Here is a 21,991-nt window from a genome sequence, read left to right as displayed (position 1 = left end):
AAACCCTACAAAGCTAATCACCTCTCCTAAAGTCCCCTAGCCAGGGCTAGGTCCCAAATTTCCAGACCCCTTTCCTACTTTACCTCATGAAAAAGCTATACTGAAAACCACAATGAGCAGCAACATTAATGGGTGGAAGACCGGAAGCCAAAGAGAACCACTCAGAATGTTGACACATCAGTGATTGTGGCTTTACCTTGGGGAATGTGAGAATAATTTTGTTCCCTTGCTTCCCAGTGGTGAAAGTGAGACTGTGGGAGATCTCTAAAAAGGAAATAAGAAACAGAAATGTATCTGATCACTGTGATGGAATCCTGTTTTCCAAGAAATGCTCTGCCTTCCCCAAGCTACAGGGCTCTACAGAACTTGAGAAGGAAGTGAGAAGAACTGAGTGAAGTAAAGCCAGTCCAGTCAAAATTTGGAGTGCCCAGCAGGACAAGACTGGCCAGAGGGGTGGCAGCCAGGTATCGGGCAGCATTTCCAGAGCCAATTCATTTCACCAACTTGTTGAGGTGTATACTGGATTGAAAAGTATGAGGATTATGAGGTAAAAGCTATATCTTCTGGGTAGGCAGAGATGAATCATATCATCCATATTCCAAATGATATATGAAAATAGTAACTTTTATGTTATGCATTTTAACACAATAAAAAAAGATATACATCTTGGACATCTTTACATGACAATCCATATTGGATCTTATCTCCTCCTCCTCCTCCTTTTAAAAGGCTGCCTAGAGCACCTGGGTGACTCAGTTGGTTAAGTGTCTGACTTTTGGTTGCTGCTTGGGTCATGACCTCACAGTTTGTGGGTTTGAGCCCCACATTGGGCTCTGCACTGAAAACACAGAGCCTGCTTGGGATTCTCTCCCTTCGCCCTCTAAAGCTCATGAGCTCTTTCTCAAATAAACTTTTAAAAATTCTTTTAAAATTCACTGTTTAAAAAAAATAAAAGGTTGCCTATTACGTATGTTGTGGGATGGATGGATGTATCATGATTTATTTAATAAGTTTCAATTGATGGAGATTTATGTTGTTTCTTCCCCCCCTCCTCTATTATGTTGCAGCTATTACAATAGTATAATGTTATAATATTGTTACCATTTATTTATAGCTACTATAATATCTTGTTAAAAAAAAGTCTTTAAAAATGTTTTTAATGTTTTATTTATTTTTGAAAGACACACACACACACACACACACACACACACACACACACACAGCGTGAGCAGGGGAGGGTCAGAGAGTGGAGAAGACACAGAATCCAAAGTCAGGTTCCAGGCTCTGAGCTAGCTGTCAGCACAGACCCGATGAGGGGCTTGAACCCACGAACTGTGAGATCATGACCTGAGTCAAAGCTGGACGCTCAACTGACTGAACCACCCAGGCACCCCATAAAAAAAACTCTTTATACACTTATTCAATTTTTTAATGTTTATTTTTATTTATTTTGAGAGTGTGCCTGTGTGTGTGTGAATGGAGAAGGGGCAGAGAGAGAGGGAGAGAGAGAATCCTAAGCAGGCTTCATGCTGTCAGTGCAGAGCCAGAGTTGGGAATCAATCTCATGAACCATCAGATCATGACCTGGGCAGAAATCAAAAGATGGATGCTTAACCACCTGAGCCACCCAGGTGCCCCTATTTCTTTAGTTTAACAAATTCCTGGGAGTAGAATTGGGTATACACTGGGTATTTCACTGGGTATACATATATTATGTTGCCAGCTGTTTTCCAGAGAGGATGTGACAATGTATACAGTATTTCCCAATAGGAGGTGGGAGTACTCAGGTTTTGAAGTTAGAAAGACCTAGATTAGTTTAAAGGACAGTTGATTATATGACCTTTGGAGAGTTATCTTTCTTTCCTTTATTTGAGGGGGGGAAGAGGGGCAGAAAGAATATTTTTTAATGTTTATTTATTTATTTTGTGAAAGAGAAAGCCCCCACACACGCATGCAAGCAAGAAAAGGGGCAGAGAGAGAGGAGAGAGAGAATCCCAAGCTGATGTGGGCTTGATCCCACGAACCATGAGATCACAATCTAAGTCGAAATCAAGAGTTGGATGCTTAGCTGACTGAGCCACCCAGGCACCCCAGGGAAAGAGAGAATCTTATCAGTGTGGAGTGTAACGTGGGACTTGATCCCACGACCCTGGCATCATGACCTGAGCCAAAATCGAGAGTCAGATGCTTAACCAACCAAGCCACCCAGGCACTCCAATTTCCCTTTCCCTTATAGGGATGTAATATTACCTACTTTACAGGGCCAGTGTTAGAATTAAATGAAATTATGTGTGTAAAATTGTTCACAGCATGCCTGACACATATAACAAATGGTAGCTGAGTTTTGTTCTGTTTTGTTTTATGTTGCTCTCTCCTCATTTACTTTGTTTCTATCCAGTCTACAGTATTCATCAGTCCCATATTCCCTGGCCACTAAAAAAGAGGTTGGGATACTAACTTGAGTTTTTCTAATCAATGGCAAGAGATATTGCTCTCTTACTGAGTCTGTTTCCTAGGAAAGCCTTGAAGCCCATTTCCAGAGCTCTATCTTTAGTGACTAAATCACAAAAAGACTCTCCCCATCTCAATGATCTTCCCTAGAATATTAATCAGACCATGCTTATTCCCCAGACCACTGTCCATCAGGCCATTTCAACAGCTGGCCTTTCTGTTCTTTAAAATAGGACACTGCATTAAGCCCTGAAGGCTACAGAGGTCCTATGGAAAACAGATGGGAAACAGACCCAAGACACATGCACCCTTGGACACTGGGGAGTCCATATTGAATTACCTTCCCTGTATACTTCCACAATCTGGCCCCAAAGCAGAAGGACTAAAACTGGATCATGGATTTTTAGGGCTGTAAGTTCTAAAAAGTATTGATTTAGGGTTGAAATTAACCAGGACCTAGTAGTGACTAAAAGCCCAGTGATAACTCTCCAAACTGCCAAAAGGGGGCAGTGTAGTATTATGATTAAGAGCACAGGTTTTGACTCCACTCTTGGACTTGAATCTGGGCTTTGCTATTTATTAGCTGTGTGACCTTGGATCTCACTTGCCTTCTTTGTAGATTAAGAGTATGACTTCTTCATATTGTTGACAGGATGAAATAAAATGTGTCTCCGGTGGCAAACACATAGTAAGTGCCCATAAACAGCAGGCCACACATCACAGGGTGTATAGTTGAATATGATAGATATGACATGAGGTAACCAAGTAAAGGGGACAAGAAGATTTAATTAGTTAATTAATTCGATAGATACCTAGTGAATTTTTACTGTATGTAAGGCACCTTACGAGGCACAGGAGATAAAATGGGAAGTGAAAGTAGATATGATCTCTACCTTCATGAAACCTGGCCTTTAGAAGGACCCATATGGATAGAATAATCATACAAACATATGTGAAATTATAAATGTTAAAAGTGCAATAAGGAGAAGGCCACTGACAAAGTCTAGAGTCTGAAGGAAGCCCTCAGTGATGAAATTATAGCAGAGCTAAGATCTGAAAGATGATGAGTAAGAGTCAACCAAAAATGGTAGAAGGTACAGAGAAACCATTCAGAAGGAACAACATGTGCAAGGCTACTTAAAAAAGAATGGAGTCTGGGACATCAGAGAAATGGAGGAAAAGCCAGTAAGGTTGAATGCAATGATGGGGGTTAATGTTGTGTGAGGTGAGCTGGAGAAGAAGGCAGGAACCAGACATAAGGCTTTGTGGGCCCAAGTTAAGGATTTGAGACTTTATAATAAGAGCAAGGGGGAAGCTACTGAAATGTAAGGGATTGTACTGGGCATCCTTACTACTTGGCAACAATTTTCTTTGATATCTCCTGTTATGGGGAGAAAGGGATAGGGCTTCACACAATTTCTGCTATGCCATTCAGGAGAAGGGAGCAAAAAAGTAATCTGTAACAGGTCTCTTCTCAAAACGGAATGAGGCCCTGTGAATCCTCATTGACCAAGGAAGGACCAGGCATAAAGAGGAATGTGGGTGGGGCATTCAGGGCTGTGAGACTCTCATCAGAAATCCCATACTGGTCATAGGCTGTCACTACAGAACTCTTAATGTTCTCTGGTGGCTGCATAGTCTGCCTCCACATCTCAGATTCCCTGCCCCATCAGCTTCTCCACTGCATTAGTTGGATATAATGACTAAGGCATTAATAGCTACTAAGATGGGATGGTGGAAGTACAACGGGGCCCTGGGGTGGGTTCAGCTTTGCAAGAAGCAACTCCTAATCTCTGTGTGCCTTCCTGGTTAGCTAGCCCACAGCACATAGTACACACATAATACGTGCAGTGTGTCTGGGGAACATGCGCACAGAGTACACAGTCTTCAAAATCTTTCCTTTGTAAGGGGAGAAACTAAGAGTGGAGATCCTGAGCAGCACAGAAATGCTAAAGTACCAGAAGGTGATAGCTGGTTCTTGCTCTCACAGATTTTTTTTTTAACTTGGCTGGAAAGAGAAAAGGGCCTAAGAGTGCTAGAACGGCCTGCCCCACCCCTCCTCCAACTTCTCCCAGCCCATAACCCAGCTAAACAGGAAATAGGGCTGGGTCCTTGCCCAGGCTGGGTAAGGAAGCTCAGGAAACAAGTGAGAAAGTCTGACTTTAGCATAGAAGATGGCTGCTTAGAAATCCCTGGGAAGGTAAAATAAACCCAGCCCCTGCTGAATTCTCTCCCAGAGGAAAACACTAGCCTTGCCTTCATACTCTAGCATGGTCAAGCATAAGTCTAGTAGGGTTCACAGAAAGCAGATCCAGAAGCTTCATGGGGGAGATAGTGTTGTCTCAGTGAGAAGAGACTCCAAATAAGCACTCTCTCTTCAGAGAAACAAAGGTCGGTGGTGAAGCAGGGTGAGTACCTGTGGTCTGAAAGCATTCTAGGGACATCTTGGTAGGAAATGATAGTATAGGATAAGGGCAGTGGTAGAAAAAGTAGGACCTAAAGGGGAAAGACCTAGGTCAATCTGTAATGACTGTGGGGGGTGTAGGCAGAGCACTGACAGGGGTTCTTTGCTGTGCAAATGTAAAGGAAGCTCCTAATTAGGTAATGGACTGAGGCAATGACCAGCAAAGGTTGCTCAAAACATTAGGTGAAAGCCTGAAGGGAACATGTATGATGAAGAGATTAGACTATACCACTAACTAATCTGAATTTCACAAAAGGTGGGATAACCCATAGGTCCTGTGCCTCTTTCCTGATGTGATGCACTAAGAAGTACATAGCAAACCTCAGAAGTATCTTCACAAAAAAGTTGAATCTGAATCTAATCAGACCTTGAGATACAATTACCAGTTTGCAGAAATACAGAAGACAGGGTTATAAATGAAATAATCATTCAAGGCAATCTAGGAGGCAGGGCATCAAGAGTCTGAGAACAAGTTTAGCCCTGGGTTGATCATTGTTGAAGTTGGGTGAGTTAGGGAACTCATTTTACCTTTTCCTCTATATTGCATATGTTGAGATTTTCCGTAACAAAACATTTTTAAAATCTGAAGGTCTGCAGACTAGAAACTATTTTCTCGAGTCCTCACTGGGGAGAATAGCAGAAACGTGGACATTTTCAGTTGTTTCTTGGGCCCGGGCCCTGAAAGTTGGCTCATGGGCAACAGCAATAGGACATCCTCCTCTAACATCAGTACTGGGGCTTTCAAGGAGGGCCCCACTCTGCCAAAAGAACTCTCCAACAGTCATGGTAGGAGGGGCAAGGGCAGGACTCCTCTAGTCAATGGAACCCCTTTGGGAATCAGTGGGAGCACAGAGCACTTCCATCTCTAGACTGGTATCATAGCCCTGTGAAGGAGGCCAGGGACTCTCCTCATTTGATGATGAGAACAATAAGCCATCTTTTCACCTTCTCCTATAAAAGCTCCCTTGGGAACCACTGCCAAAAAAAAAAAAAAAAAAGGAAAACACCAACCCCTTAATCACCATTAACCCTTAGATCAGAAATGATAGGGTAATTTGCTGTTCATTTTCATGTATATGATCTTATTTATTTTATAAATAGCCTGAAAGAGTTTAGGAGCGTGGCTAAAGGTCATAACAAAAGTGGCAAAGCTAGAATGTACCCAGCCAACTTCCTACTACAGCTGTGTACAGATCCTGCCCTGAGGCCTGCACCCCTCATTAGCTCACCCTGATCTCCATAGCCCCTTAAGGATACACAAGCCAATTCTTGTGGGAGTTCCCTGAGACTGCCCCACTGCTATAGTTCAGTCTCTTGACAAATAAAGGATCAGAAACATGAGGTTCCATTAGGAAGTTGACAGGGAGGTTGACAGATGGTTCCTGACTGGTTCCCTTTGGTGCCACTGTTTGCTACCTTTACCACCACGTCCCAACTTAGTCTCCCTTCCTGACTCCACATAATTCTTCCTCTCTTTCCCAAGCCATGGACCACCACCACCTCCCCACATCATTATCCCCACTTGGCCTTTAAGCTTATGATAACCTCTGAGCCAGGGCTGAAAGCAGCAGGACAGCTAAGGGCAGAGAAGACTTTCTGAAAGCTGAAATCCTTAGGGAACACCTTTGGGGTTTATAAAAGACCCAGTAGAGGCCCTTCTCACTAGCTGCTACAATCTACATGCCAGTGTGGCCGCTGGTTTCCCACTAGAGGCAGGCCTACCCCTGGACAGAATAGCTTGTAGTGTTTGGCTTTTGTGACTAAGGAGAGTGTGAAGCCCATGCCTAACACACAAAGAACAAGACATCCAGGCTGGCACTTTTTCTTCCCTCTAAGAGCTCCAGATATTTCTTTCCATCTCCAGGAGGATGTGTGCAAGTCATATAATGTTAAAAGACTCAGGTAGGAGCTCTTCATTGGGAGAGTCAAGTTACTCACTAAATATTACACATCACACGTCACATCTCTATTAATAGGTCCTCCAGCAGCACAGTCAGCTCTGCTACCTGTGGGAGAGAGACTGGACCAGCCCTGCTATGATCTCCTATGTCCTTTACTCCTGAAAACTTACCTAATGCTGCAAAGGGAGTTGAGAAAGAAAGGTCAATTTGTAAGAGATTCAGACTACCAAATCTGGGAGCCCCGACCCCACTGGGGAACATGTAGCAAGTCACTCCTTGTTAGGGCACTCAAGGTCCTTCTCATTCTGTGATCTGAGCTCAAACATTACCTTTTTTTTTTTTTTAGCTTTTATTTTTTTAAACATTTTATTTTGGGGGCATGTGGGTGGCTCAGTTGGTTAAGCATCTGACTTTTGATTTCTCCTTAGGTCTTGATCTCACAATTCATGAGTTCGAGCCCTGAAAAAGGCTCTATGATGACAGTGCAGAGCCTACCTGAGATTCTCTCTCCCTCTCTCCTCCCCTCTCTGCTCTCTTTCTCTCTCTCTCAAAATAAATAAATAAACTTAAAAAAATTTTTTTTAAGTAATCACTACACCCAGTGTGGACTTGAACTTAGAATTCTGAGATCAAGAATCCCATGCTCTACTGACTAAGCTAGCCAGGTGCCCCAACCATATTGTCTTCTTAAATATTTAATTAAATTCTAGTTAGTTAACATACAGTGCAACATTGGTTTCAGGAATAGAATTCAGTGACTTATCACTTACATGCAACACCCAGTGCTCATGACAAGTGCCCCCTTTAATACCCATCCCTCATCTAGCCCATCCCCCCCACCTCCCTCCATTAATTTTCAGTTCGTTCTCTATTTGTTAAGTCTCTTATGGCTTGTTTCCCCCTCTTTCTTTTTTCCCCTATTCCCACATGTTCATCTATTTTGCTTCTTAAATTCAATATATGAGTGAAATCATATGGTATTTGTCATTCTCTGACTGACTTATTTTGCTTAACATAATACACTCTAGCTCCATTCACATCATTGCAAATGACAAGATTTCATTCTTTTTGGTGGCTGAGTAATATTCCACTGTGTATAAATACATCTTCTTTATCCATTCTTTAGTCAATGGACATTTGGGCTGTTGACTATTGTTGATAACGTTGCTATAAACATTTGGGGGTGCATGTACCCCTTCAAATCTGTATTTTTGTATCCTTTGGGTAAAAATACCTAGTAGTGCAATTGCTGGATTGTAGGGTAGTTTTATTTTTAACTTTTTGAGGGACCTCCATGCTGTTCTCCAGAGTGGCTGTACAAGTTTACATTCCCACCAACAGTGCAAGAGGGTTCCCCCTTTGTCTGCATCCTTGCCAACAGATGTTGTTTCTTGTATTGTTAATTTTAGCCATTCTGACAGGTGTGAGGTGGTATCTCATTGTGGTTTTGATTTATATTCCCTGATGATGAGTGATGTTGGGCCTCTTTTCATGTGTCTGTTGACCACCTGGATGTCTTCTTTAGAAAAGTGTCTATTCATGACTTCTGCTCACTTCTTAAGTAGATTATTTGTTTTTTAGGTATTGAGTTCAATAAGTTCTTTAGAGATTTTGTATCTCAAACATTACTTTCTCATTGGAGACTTACCTGACATCCCCCATCTAATGTGGGAGGTTTTATTATTCTCTCTCATGTTATCTTGTTCTTGTCTTTTCCACCACTTGTTGTAGTTTGTTATTGTAATTCTGTTAGCACACTTTATTTGTTTAGTATCTGTCTCTTCTACTGGACTTCCAGCTCATAAACGCATGGACCATGTTTGCTTTATTCATCATATTATCCCTTGTGTCTTGCAGAGAGCAGATACCCAATGGTACTTTTTTAAGATTAAAAAAATGTCTATTTATTTATTCTAGGAGAGAGTGCCACGTGCATGAGCAGAAAAGGGGCAGAGAGAGAGGAAGAGAGAGAAGCAGGTTCCATGCTGACAGTATAGAGCCTGACATGGGGCTCAATCCCACAAACTCATGAGATTATGACGTGAGCCAAATCAATAATCAGACACTTAACCGACTGAGCCACCTCAGTTCCCCGTAGGATTTTATTTTTAAGTAATCTCTACACCTAATGTGGGGCTTGAACTCACAACCCCAAGATCAAGAGTCATATGCTCTACTGACTGAGTCAGCCAGGCGCACCCCTCAACAATGGTATTTTTTGATTAATGAATGAATGCCCCAATTCATGTATCCCCTTGAATCTCCCACAATTCTCTACACGTACCTTCTATTCCACTCATTAACTCCCACCTACTCATACTCCTCTGGGTCTCTACTTGGTCCCCTCCTTAGAATCACCTCCCAACATCCTCTCCATTTTGACTCATCTTTAAAGAAATGAGCTGCACTCTTCTGTAGTTCTGTTTCATAAGAGCAAGTCTCTTCTTTGTTAGACTATAAGTTCTGGAGGCAGAACTATCTGCCAAGGAGTTAAATGAAGCATTGGGTGATGAGAATCACAACATAGCACATAAAATTGGACCCAATAAATTAGGATATCATATTATCAAGTTATGTGCTAGAGGTTATATAGACTTTAGGGATGACCAACTCAACTATTCACTAGAATAGTCAGGGAAGGCTTCTCCTGGAGAAAGGGAGTTTATATGGTCTTCTGAAGGATAGGTAGGGGGAGAATAGGCAGAGAAGGAAAGGGAGAAAATTCTTAAGAGGAGAGGAGGCCTTGGGGCTTCTGGTTGGCTCAGTCAGGAATATGACTCTTTATCTTGGAGTCATAAGTTTGAGCTACATGTTGGGTATAGAAATTACTTAAATAAATAAACCTAACAAAAAGGGTTGGGAGAGGAGGCCTCAAGATGCTAATAGACAAGAGAAGACGAGGGGCCTGACTAGATCCACCATAAGGAAAGTAGGGCATGAATGGTAGAAAATATGGCAAAGTAGGAGGGGCAAAACTTAGTGTAGATGCCTAAAAAGCCAGTGGAGAAGTTTAAGTTGATGAAGAAGTTAATTAAGTCCCAAAATGTAAGGAAATATCATGCGCCTGGGAGTCAGAATACCTGGGTGCTAGTCTAGGCCATGCCAACCTCCAGCTGGGTAATAGCCAAGCCTACTTATCTTTCTGGGATTCTGCTTGCATATCTGTAAGATGGGCAAAAATGACTTTCCCAATCTACTACACAATGGGATTCAGGTGCTTTGGAAACATCTTTTCATCTATCTTAGAAAGAAATTTACAATAAGGATAACTGCATCTATAAACTTCAAATTCTTTTTTTTAAATTTTTTAAACGTTTTATTTATTTTTGAGAGAGAGAGTGTGTGTGTGTGTGAGCAGGGGAGGATCGGAGAGAGAGGGAGACATAGAATGTGAAGAGAGGCTCCAGGCTCTGAGCTAGCTGTCAGCACAGAGCCCGATACGGGGCTTGAACCCACAAACCATGAGATCATGACCTGAGCCAAAGCCAGACACTTAGCCGACTAAGCCACTCAGGTGGCCCTAAACTTCAAATTCTAAAGAGAATGTATTAGGATCACAGGACAGGTAGAATGGACAGTTCATACTTTATTGAAAGAGAGAAAAGGATGCATGAAGAATGTGGTATGTTTGTGATAGGCCTTGAATGATAGGAAAGATTGGAAAACACATATTAAGAGAAAAGTAGGAAAGTCATTGCTCATGCTAAATTCCACAGTGGATTTACATACATAATGCATAATACAGCCATGTTAATTGCTAGAGTGTTGTTCCTAGCTCCTCTGTTAGTGTGACATTTTGCAAAGAGCAACATGTCTTCCAGGTGCCCTGTCTATCCCCCATTTGAGAACTGCTACTACAGGGAACAGGAAGCAACAAAGGCCAGAGATAGAAGCATGTTTATGCTCCCAACCCAAAGGCCCTGGTTCTTCCTTGTGAAGCCACAGGTAATATTAAGTCTAACTATTTTTCCTTTCTTAACTCCAGTACCTTAGGCATTTGAAAACCTTAAAATGCTTTCCCTGCAACTATATATATATTTTTACAGCTGAAGAGCTTCAGTTCTTCCAACTGTTCTCACATGGTGTGGTTTTGACTCCTTTCTTCATTCCAATCACTTCTCCTCTTGGATAATGGCATCAGCATAGAACACAGGACTTCAGACAGCACTGACCTCTTACCTCCAAGGACCCGAATGCAGCTCAACAGCACATTAGCTTTGCTCATGGCCATGTCACGTAGTAGGTTTACATGAAGTCTTCTGTTCATATAAGCACTAGCTCTCTGAAGGTCTATCCTAGCCTACCCAATCACACAGCCTCACCTAGATTCAAATTCCACATTGCTGAATCCAGCCAGCTCCCTCTCTGAGAGTAAGAATCAATTACATAAATGTAGCATAGTTTCTTTTTTTTAAGTTTATTTATTTATTTTGAGAGAGAGAGAGAGAGAGAACGAATAGGAGAGGGGCAGAGAGAGAGAGAGAGAGAGAGAAAATCCCAAGCAGATTCTGCTCAGTGCAGAGCCTGATGCAGGGCTCAATTTTATGACATGAGATCATGACCTGAGCCAAAAACAAGAGTCAAATGCTTAACTGAATGAGCCACCGGGGTGCCCCATGGCATAGTTTCTAATAAATACGAAACCACCATCTCACTAGCCCCAGTAAATCCTTACTTGTATTAGCAGCCAGCCTAGACCTAGATGTGACTCTAGGTTCTTGCCTTGATTCTACACTGCTAAGGCAAAGGCTTACTCAATTTCAGATGTATCTTGAGTTCAACATAACAATAGGTACAGTTATTAAAGATGATCATGAAGCCTCAACTGATAATAATAGAAGTACATTATCAATATTATGGATCGCAGCTGGCCCCACCGTAGTCTGCATCGGTTGGACCAAATGGGGAGGTCGAGGTCTAGTTCCAGGGATGAAAACCTCAAAGTATCCACTTACAGCAGCAGAATAACTGGAGATGTGGAAACCAGTCTCTGGGGAAATGGTAGGAGGGAAATGCAGGTCCTGTTTAGCCTGGGAAAAAGAGAGTGCTAAGGTTGTATTGTTCATGGTAGGGTCCTTCCTCTCCAGTAACTGCTGGCTTAAAGGTCTCATCTTGTAGCCTTTTCCTTCTCATTGCTCCTTTAGTCAAGGGCTTATAGTTTCATCTGAAGTGTGGCCAACTACTTATATGGTACTTATGAAGTTTCTCCCTAAATCTGCCTCTTTTCCCCTCTTACTGGGTCACCAGAGTCAAGGTTACTTCCTCTTGCTTGGACTATCTATTTCCAAAGGATTATTAACTCTATATAAAGTCAATACTTCAAAAATCCATGCTAAAAATTAGCATAGGAAAGATCAGTTTTCTCCATTCATATCTTGAGAACCATATTATAAAAGTCCAGCCCCTCCATGAAATAGATTGCTGAGCCGGCTAACATCTCTAAGATTCTTCCTTTCCTGTGTTCTTTGCCTAGAATAATTATGATGGCTCAGGACTCAAGGCTGCCAGGATGGCAAGCAGAAATGATGTTTTCCCTGATAAAGACCATGGCAGACGTGGAAGATCAACCACATCACTCTTTCTCACTGAACCAGGACTCTGCTTCAGAATCAACCTTAACACATGGTCCAGGCAGCCACTACTGATTGTGAGCATTGATATAAGGGGTGAAACCTGCTTATCATTCATTCTTTATATAGCCCATGGAGGAGGGAGTGTAAAATGATTATTCAGGAATGCCTCTTGAGCTACTGCAACCAGGGGGGCACATTTAATGGTACTATAGAGGAAGTACTGAAGCACTCTACCTAATCAAGGAATCATTTTTTCAGCTTAAATCCCAATTCAAATGGGATTCCTTCTGATGAGAGATTTCTCTCTGATGACTATAATCTTTGTAGTCTCTCCTGCTTAGCAGAACACAAAAGGGCGGAGCACAGCGCACAGGTAAAAAGAAAAAACAGAATTGAGGCAAGCGGTAGCCACACAAAGATTAAAAGTAAAGTACTAAATGGGTAAAGTGTACAGTATATGAATTATATCTCAATGAAGCTGTCAAAAAAAAGTTAAAGGTAAAAATGCTGGTTTCACCAGACTAACACTTAGTAGAGGGATTTGAAAGGAAGTAAAATGCCTTTGGTATTTATCATGAGAAAAACTAGGTACTAGGTATTTGCTTTTGCATTGACCAATGTTCACCAAGAACTTCCTACTGATGGCAATACGTCCAGACCTTGACATAAAACAGCAACATGTCATCACAGACTCATATGGGATAAAATGGTGTGGGTTATAAAAGAGACTTAAAAGAACTGGGAAGACTATAAATCTAGACTGAATAAAAAAAGAGGCTAATTTCTAAGACAGAATTTCCCAAAGAGTATTCCATAAACCCATTTTGTCTGTTAGATGTTAATAGATGTAACATGAGAAAAGGCCCCATGGGGCACCTGAGTGGTTCAGTCGGTTAGGTGTCTGACTTTGGTTCAGGTCATAATCTCATGGCTCGTGAGTTTGAGCCCCACATCGGCCTCTGTGCTGACAGCTCAGAGCCTGAAGCCTGCTTCAGATTCTGTGTCTCCCTCTCTCTCTGTCCTTTCCCATTGCACTCTCCCTCTCTCCATCAAAAATAAATAAACATTTTTTTTAAAGGTGCCATAGATACACACACTTAAGAAACATTGGGTTAAACAAAGCTGGAAAGGTTTCTTTATTGCAGAACTTCTCAGAGCCTTTAAAATACTAGTAAACGTTGTGATGGGATAGTGTGTAGTGTTTCCCAAAGGAATTTGACTGTAGATCCTTTTTATTCCCCCATAAAGTATCTCAGAGGACCAATGTTTCTAAGAATTCTTCTATAGAAAATGCTGGCCTAAGCCATGCTTGGCTGAGGACTTCACCAATTCCTCTACAAAGATAAAATTGGAAATTAATATGGGAACTATAAATCATTTATAGTTTGCACATAATTATGTTTAAGTTAAGTACACAGTAAAATATATATGGTTTTCACTCCATGATTCATATGCAGTTAATTCAATAAGTCTTAGTTAAAGTATGCCTTCAGGTATTGTTCTAAAGAGATAGGTGGGGTGGACTCTGTTTACGACAGCCAAGAGTCTGGTAATGAAAACAGGAAAAACCAGGCCAGGTACCACAGTAGCTGGCCTTGTTTCTGCCTGGGTGTGGCCTTTTGTCATATATTTCTCAGGGCTGGAATGGTCAGAGAACGCCCTTTGTGGCCATTAGTCCCATCTTATGCACATAAATACATCATTGTCATATAGAAGCTTAAAATTGATCTTCAAGAACCACCACCATCTGATCCTCAACTTGCATTGCTAAATAACAGCAGCAGCAACAACAAATGCAATGACCTATCCGCTTGAACTAGCTCCTAAGACTGTACCACCTAGAAGTAACTCCTCCTTGGCCTGCCTGTTGTCCCCCAGGCCATGGGCCTCCTTTCTAGTGGGCTTCTCCACTCCAGAGTCTCTCCCTAGAGCCTAGGAGTTCACTTGGCTGCCTCACAGTGAAGCCTTTGGGTCATGTGCCAATTTCTGAACTCCAGAGCAGAACCAGATCCAAATCAGCCCCAGGTCTGCCTCCTTCCTTCCTTCCTTTCTCTGGCCAGACGTCCACTTTTCTACTGGAGTCTCCTTAGGAAACAATGGCTTGAGAGTCTCCTGAGTCACACCTCTTGCTTCAGCCAGCATCTCTGAGTATCTGCTGTTAGCCTGATTCTCCTCTACCTGTCCCCTTTGGGGCTCCTTGTACCCATTCTCCCAGGGTCTGGTGGAAGGCATGAAGCAGATAAGCCCAAGACGCCGAGTCTCCTATATTCTTTCCAGACACAAGGCTCCATCTTCCCTTTCTAGTAAGGGAGATGGTGCGTGAGAAGAATCAGGTTCAAGTGAAGAAGGCTCTGTTTTCCATTTCTTTTCACTTTGCAATAGTCAAAAGAAGCAGGCAGCTAGGGGCTGGCAATGATTCAGCCTGACACCCAGCTACCCACAGAAACACTGCCAACAGACTACACTTGGGGCCTTTAAGAAGACAAGTCACCTCTGAGCAATCTCACTCTAGAAGCCTGCTCCCTTGGCACACCTTGCCTGGAAGATAGCAGCCTGGAAACTGCTTCTCTCCCAAATACAGCTTTCCAGGCTGGTCTCAGAGAAGGAAGGTATGTGTTTTTTTCCATTCTGACTCTTGCAAGTGAAGCAGTAACTCACACATCCATTCTAAAAGAAATCAGTGAAAGAATCTAGCTCAACCAATTATAGAGAAAACTGTTATAAGCTTAACCAGGATGATGGTAAAAGACCAGGCCAGAAACTGCAACATAAAGCAGTCTCTTAGCCAACAAAGGATTTTATTTTTCCTTTATCAAAGTGCTGCTCAGAAGCAACAACTACTACAACAACAAAACACCATGGCTCCTTGCTGCCACCAATTCGCTTGCATTCATCAAAGCAGTTTTCAGAAGAAAAGCATTTACTGGCAGGTGAGCATATGTCTCAGTATCATTTTTGAGACCGTTGGGGCCAGTGTCACTCTGGTCTTTGGCTCCAGGCCTTCTGGGTCCCTCATAACCCCAAGAATGTAGTTTCAACAGCAGAGCAAAGGAAAACAGCAGCCTTCTCCCATATAAGCAGCCCCTAAAGCCAAGAGGTACACAGACCCCCGCTCCCCCAACCACTACAGTTTCCCGGGGTGGTGATGGTGCCTCTTACCTTCTAGACATCCATGCCAGAAGCCTGGGAGTCAACCTTGACTCCCTACCTCTCCACCAGACCTCCAGATAGGGATCATATCCTGCCTATTCCGCTGTAATACGATCTGTATATGTGTCCGTCCTCTCGGTGTTAGTGTAGGCTTTCATCATCTCTTGCCTGGATTATTATCGCACCACCTACATATTAGTTTTCCAACCTCCACTGTCACCTTCTCCTGTCTCTCAGCCAGTATTGGAATGATAGTCCTAAACTCAAACTTGATCATGTTATTCCCTTAATTACAACACTTCATTCATTCAAATACACCCTTGTGTTTCTTCCTCCATGCCCTTTGCCTGGAACCCTTACCCCCACCACATCTTATTGGTTTGTCAAGCTGCTAGTCTTCTTCTAAGAGCCAGTTCAGTAATGTCTCCTCTGTGAAGCATTCCCTGATCACTTGATGAGAGCCCTTCCTGTTTTCCTTTGGCCCTGCTTGACCTGGCTCTTACTTTGTATAGAGCTAATTTACCATAGAACCTCAAGCCATCTTGACTGTGTGTATTCCTGAAGCAAGAATCTGTGTTATCAAGCCCAGTACATCTGGCAGAAAGTAAGTTCTTAGTGTTTGTTGACTGAAGAGTAGTAAAGAAGGGAGACCTGAGCAAATCTGATCCTCTCTTTGCAATATAGGAAAAGAGAGGAGGATGTTCCTCTTCCCAAAACCTGAAAAATACTACTGGGTTATAGTTCCAGACCACAGGATACACATAGGTCAATTTCCTTTAGTGGCTTCCTGCTATTTTTACAATGTTCTCTCTGCCGTTCTCAGGAGCTATGGTGGCCTACTCACTTATTTACTGTCTTGACCATCCCCATCCCTGAGTGTTAAGAGGCAAGAAGAGTCTGAGATGTCTTTCCAAACTCATGTGGTCAAAGGGTCAAAACCTCAGCATTCTTCATCTTCTCCCAAGGAAGGTGCCACTATTGCTCAGCAGCACCTTCCACTGATTTCCACTCTTTCCTGACATATATCTAAGAGCTTCCTATAGCTATTTCAGCCCATCCTTCTCCTGGCCACCTACTGGATAAATCTCATTTGTCTCTATCCTTAAAGTATCTGGAAATGAGTAAATGCTCATGAACTAAACAAATGAGTTAATAGATAATATGGGTTTCAAGGAGGACAGACTAGCCTTTCTTTCAGGTGTACAGAGACCCCATCTGGTGCCATATGCTTTTTTTTTTTTTTTTTTTTGGTCTCCTAGGTCTTTGAGAGCACAGGAGGTAAAGTTTTGCCTGACCTAATTAAGTCCTAAAAAGCTCCATCCCGCCTCCCCACCCAACAAATCTCTTCCTTTCCAATTGCATCCAAAGAAAAGACATAGACTGTGAGGCTGCACAGACAGAGGGCCAGAGAGGCTATCCCTGATACTCACACAAACAACAGCCCAAATTCAACCCAACTGCTCAACAGAGAGTGAGTACAAGATGTGCCTACCCCTGGAAGTTTCTTTGGAAAATCTGTGCTCAGAAACATTCAGGATTGTCTAGGAGATGAACACAGCAGGAGTGGAGCACAGGGACTTGGTCTCCAAGAGCAGTTCTTATTCCTTTCATAAGGAGACAGGAAAAGACCCTGGGGAGCTCTCAGTGATAGGCCCAGGCCTGGTTCAGCTGCTGAGATGCAGCCAGGCCAATTAAATAATTGTGATGGGAAAAGAAAGGAAGCCATTCCTTTCAGGCAAACTCCCACCCCAGACAGGAGGCTCCATGCAGCTGTGGCAACAGCAGCAGCAACAACAGGGCAGGGATCTCTTCCTCTTCTTCCCACTAGCTGGGAACTAATGCTTAAATTAGCACCTTGGAAACACCCAGATCTGCTGGCTGTGCCTTCCCTCCCAGCTCCTGCCACTCTCTTAGACCTCCTTTTTTAAGCCTGAGGTTCTCTTTCAAGCAAATTAAAAAAATAAAAATAAAAATCTTCTTCCCTAGAAGAGCTTTTCAAGTAAGGAATGCTTTCTGGATTCCTTCACCCACTATGGGTGAGGGAGGGTTTATTTAATGATGGAGTCCCTGTGACAGGCCTCCATCGAACAGCTTGGTCCAGAAAGAAGCAATGATGCTGATACCTGCATTGCCTTGTTTCTATTAAGGCTAAAGGAGACAGTCCCTACTCTGCCCTCAGAGGGGCAGGCCCACACTGAAGGAGTGAGTATGAACAATAAATTTCTGCCAAACTGTGTCTGTGTTGCTAACCACCGTGTCCCCAATACGTAGCATAAGATCTGGAACAGACCAGATACTACATAACTATTTGGTGAATGAATTAGCTAAATCAGTGGTATCAACTCCCTATGATATTCCTTAGAAGACAGAGTGAAGAGCTATTGCTTAAATTTTAAAGAGATAGTTTGTCTTCAGTTCATAAATGAAAAAAGTAAATCCAGAGGAGAGGAGAGACTTCCTCAAGGTCTCAATAAATAATGGCAAACAATAAAATAGGTCACAGTTGAGTCTGAGCCTGAGACCTTAGTCTATGGTCTACCTAAATACCTCTAAAGAGCCACTTTGCTCTTCTCTTTTGTGGTATACTGTTTTGATTCCTTGTGCCCTCAAATGAAGGCTCTTTAAGAAATGCTACACAAGAATCTGCTAGTCTCAATAATGCACAGAGCATTTAAAGAGTTCTGGGGTCCCCTAGACTTCAACCTGGAAACAGAGGTCAAGAGGCAGAAATCTACAGGGCAATGTCTATGTCCCTAAATGGGGGGATGACTGTCTTGCCACTCCCAAAAGGCTCTTATCAACCTCAACAAAATATCCTGGTGCAGAGAAAGACTCCTTTAGCCTTCAAGAAAAGGGTCTGAAGGCGACCACAAATTTTCTGATAAGTGCCCCCTCGCATAAGCACTTCTAATCCAGAGTCATACAGACCAGAGCACTTCAGGAGTCTTTGGGGGGGGGGGGTCACTATTTACTCAAACTATCATTGAGAATTTCAGGCAATAACAAAGGTACCAAGGACAACTAAGAAGGCCTTGTGACCTCATTCCTTCCCCTCTTTCCCTGGACAACTATTGATTACCTTCTTAGGAACCCCAGATGGGAGGCAACAACCAACTCATTGCTTTCATCTCCTGACTAACTTGGACCTCCTTTCCCTCCTACTTCATCCATCCTCCCTTTTGGTTCTTGATTAGATGCTTAGAACTAGAAGCACCACTAGTTTGAGAAGCCAGATTAGCTGGAAAGATAATCCAGAAAGAATGTTCTATTAAACCAGCCTAAAGTTCTTCAAGTTCATGGGAGACTTCTCACCAGGATTTCCTGGCCTCCAAATATTCCAAAGACAGCATTGGGCTAGGACAGAAAGTCCCTCAGCATCTCTCTCCCCAGTTTAATACTGTATACTTCTGTAAAGCTTCTCTTTTGGGGCTTCTAGAACTAAGTAGTAACAAAAAAGGGAAAAGGCACTCATTTCCTGCTAGGTGTCTCCTAATGATTCTCTCTACTATCCCCCTAAAGGTGTGGCTTAGAGTTGGTCAGGGGTCCCTGCCAACGTCTGTCTGGTCTGCTGTAATGGGCAGGTTACTTACTCAGGAAGCTACAAAGCACATCTGTTAGCCAGGGGGCTAGAGACCCAAAAGTGAAACATATTCCTCACCTCCCCACCTAACATATAAGGAGGAGCCTTAGGGAGCCGCAGATCTTCAAGCTTTGGAGAGCTCCCTAGGCTCCAACAGAGCTCAGAGAATAGGCATCCACGCCTTCAGGTTCCTGGCCTGCCCTGGCTCCTTCCAGCTCCCCCTCAGGCTCCAAGGAGGAAGGGAGAAGGAAAAGTGAACAGAACGGGGCACTCCCTCCCCTCCCCCTCTCCCTACCAGCAGGCTAGGCCTCCGCGGCTTCTCTCGCCCCACTGCCCACCGCCGGTCGTACAAGCCAGTGAGTAGCCACCTGAGCGATGGCCATCGGGCATGGTCTCCCCTAAGCTTGGCCTCGGTCGCCCGCGTCGCCCTCCCCCTTCATCCCCTCCGCGCCGGCAGCGATGACATCATTCCTCCCAGACTCCCGGACCGCGGACAGGCAGCAGGATGGGCGCCCAGCAAAGACTCAAAGCACGTAGGCCCAGGATGCTGAGGGCTCTTCGAAAGGGTGGGCACAGGCGGCTCCAGCGCGATCCCGCCCCCTCTCCCGTCGATTCCTGAGCTCTCTCATCTGCACCCGTTTCTCCACCTCGCCGCCGAGCTCTCTCCTCCGCGACTCCAGCTCTAGCACCTCTAGCCTAGACTGCCTGCGCTCTCCCCAGAAGAACGTAATTATACGGACCCACCGGTCCTTGGCCCAGGCCCCACGTTCCCATCCGTATCCCGCAAACAGGAAGGCAGACCCCCTCCTCCTCTAAAAGCCTATTCCAGTCCCTTTAGCCTAATTGCTCCCCGGCCCCCTCCCCCGTGCTGAGCATCACAGGCCTCTAAGGCTAAGCGGCTCCTCATCTCTCATCCCAGCCCCTGGGCCTGCAGGCGGCTGTGCACTATGACAGTTTGCTTCTTTTCCCAGCTAAGGGCCTCCACTAGCGGTGTGCACCATTGTGCCCCAAACGTTCCATCCGACGGCCCTCCCCGTTGCTCCCTTGGCCTGTTTCTGCTGACTATGCTCTGAGCCCTTACATGCCTTTTTGCTGTCACCCCGCTCATTCTCCCACGGTTTTCTAGTCCTGCAAGTCCCCCTCCCACGGCGATGCGATTTCAAGGTTCCCTTTGCTCCATCCCAAGGCGCCCCCTCCGCACAGCCGCCAAAGCCTGATTCCCTCTTCCCCCCTCCCCCGTCTCGGGCAGCGCCCCCTCCCGGTCCTGGCCTGCCCGCCGCCCGCCCCCTCACCAGCGGCTGCATCTCCGAGTGCGCGGTGGGCACCTGGAACCGGTCGATCTCCTCCATCATGGTGCCGGCGGGCGAGTGGGCCCGGGGCCGGGCGCGACCAGGGACGCCGACGGGACCGCGCGGGGCGGCGGCCCCAGCAGCCGGGTGGGTGGTGCAGACTAGGCCGCCCGGGACTAGTCGGGCGGGCAGGCGTCTGGGCAGATGAAGGGGTGGGCGCGGGGGGGGAGGTTCGCTGCCTGACTGAGACCAGCGTGGCTCCGAGGGCTTGCCTTAGTGCTACCGCGGCTGTGGCCCGGCGAAGCCGCAGGTCTTGCCTCGCCTCCTCCTCCGCCGCCGCCTCCTGTCAGCAGCTCAGCCACTGCGGTGACTCGGCAACTCCACTTCCGGGTCCGGGACACCGCCTGGACTTGCATTATTCATGAGGAGGTGGTGCCTGGGTGCTCCAACCCCTCCCACATGCTGGAGTTTCTAATACGCACTGCCCGTGGGTCGTTTTATTCCTAAGGCGGGCAGGGGAGGGCGGGTCTTAATGGAACCGGAGATTCCCCGCGAGCCCAGCTCCGCCTCTCCTTCGAGCCGGGAGGGGGCATCTGAGGCGCCTGCGCTTTGGCTAAAGGTTGGTTGCTGGGCAACCGCGTCTGGGAGGAGCCGATTCTATACTGCAAGGGCGCGGGGACCCACAACGACTGCTGTCCCCAAAGAACCCCTGCGACTGGGAATTGAAGTGAAAGAGAATCCGGATTTCCTGTGCGTAATCGAGGGGACAAATACCTAATCCTCAGGCGAGAGAGTATTTTGTAGGTGTTCCAAGTGTTGAGATGTTTCCTGCTTCCAAGATGCCCAATAAACAGCCGCCTCGTAAGCAGGTACCACATACCCCGAGTGCCCTCTCCCAATGACTTCTGACCTTCGCCGCCAATGGCCACTGATTATACTTCTACTGGCCCTTCATCTTCCTGTTGACCCTTGCCCTCTCTCCCTGTGACCCCTGGCCCATGTTTCCACTGACCTCTAACCCTGTCCTCTCTCCCTCTAATTCTAGCTTCCTCTCCTATACTGCCCCTGACCCACTGTTTCCTACTTAGTTTCACTTGTCCTCCCCTTGCCATTCCATTCCTTCTCTCCACAGACCCTCCTGACCAATCCACCCTCCTTACCTCCCACCCCCACTCCCACTGATACCTTCCTCATTGCCCTCACATTCTCATCCCAAAGAAATTCTTTTTCCAACCCTTTGCTGTATGCCCAGTGCTGGGCTAGTGGGGACACAGGCCTCTGAGACCCCACAGAGGGAGTGAAAGAGAACTGTACAGGAGTCGCAGAACAGATTACGTACAGGAGTTTGGCTTAGATTTTCTGTGCTGGGAGATTTGTGAGGAGAGAGAGGTCAGATAAAGAGGAAGAGAAAAGAGATCTTTTCCCCCATTCTTGCCCCACACTGCCACCTCACACACTTGCAGACACCAAACACTAGCCCCCATCTATTTCTGGAGCCTCATATATCTCTCTTTCCTCTGAGTCCCTGGACCACTCCTGTGACTCATTCAGCCATGTGAACATTGTGTCCTTGCTACCACTTG

General features: G+C 44.9%; 2 protein-coding genes across 9 annotated transcripts in view; one reads left to right on the top strand and one right to left on the bottom strand.

The window, feature by feature from the left end:
* FAM219A (family with sequence similarity 219 member A) overlaps window positions 1-21,000 on the bottom strand; it is a 54,308-nt gene extending 33,308 nt beyond the window's left edge. For 4 of the 8 annotated variants that reach the window (XM_029919915.1, XM_029919917.1, XM_029919918.1 and 1 more), the window contains exon 1: window positions 20,412-20,773. In XM_029919915.1, coding sequence (XP_029775775.1) covers window positions 20,412-20,471 — 60 coding nt within the window. In that variant the 5' untranslated portion in view covers window positions 20,472-20,773. Of the gene's footprint in view, window positions 1-20,411 lie in introns of all 8 variants that reach the window. The other 4 variants (XM_029919911.1, XM_029919914.1, XM_029919912.1 and 1 more) reach the window with 3 other exon arrangements.
* Window positions 21,001-21,039: 39 nt separating this feature from the next.
* Window positions 21,040-21,991, top strand: part of DNAI1 (dynein axonemal intermediate chain 1) — a 58,375-nt gene continuing 57,423 nt past the window's right edge. Inside the window, exon 1 of the mRNA XM_029919904.1 lies at window positions 21,040-21,277. Within this exon, the coding sequence (XP_029775764.1) occupies window positions 21,230-21,277 (48 nt within the window). The 5' untranslated portion in view covers window positions 21,040-21,229. The remainder of the gene's footprint in view (window positions 21,278-21,991) is intronic.

The sequence above is a fragment of the Suricata suricatta genome, chromosome 13, assembly GCF_006229205.1.
Source record: "Suricata suricatta isolate VVHF042 chromosome 13, meerkat_22Aug2017_6uvM2_HiC, whole genome shotgun sequence".
In the NCBI taxonomy this organism is placed as follows: domain Eukaryota; kingdom Metazoa; phylum Chordata; class Mammalia; order Carnivora; family Herpestidae; genus Suricata; species Suricata suricatta.
This window is presented reverse-complemented; position numbering and strand designations above follow the sequence as displayed.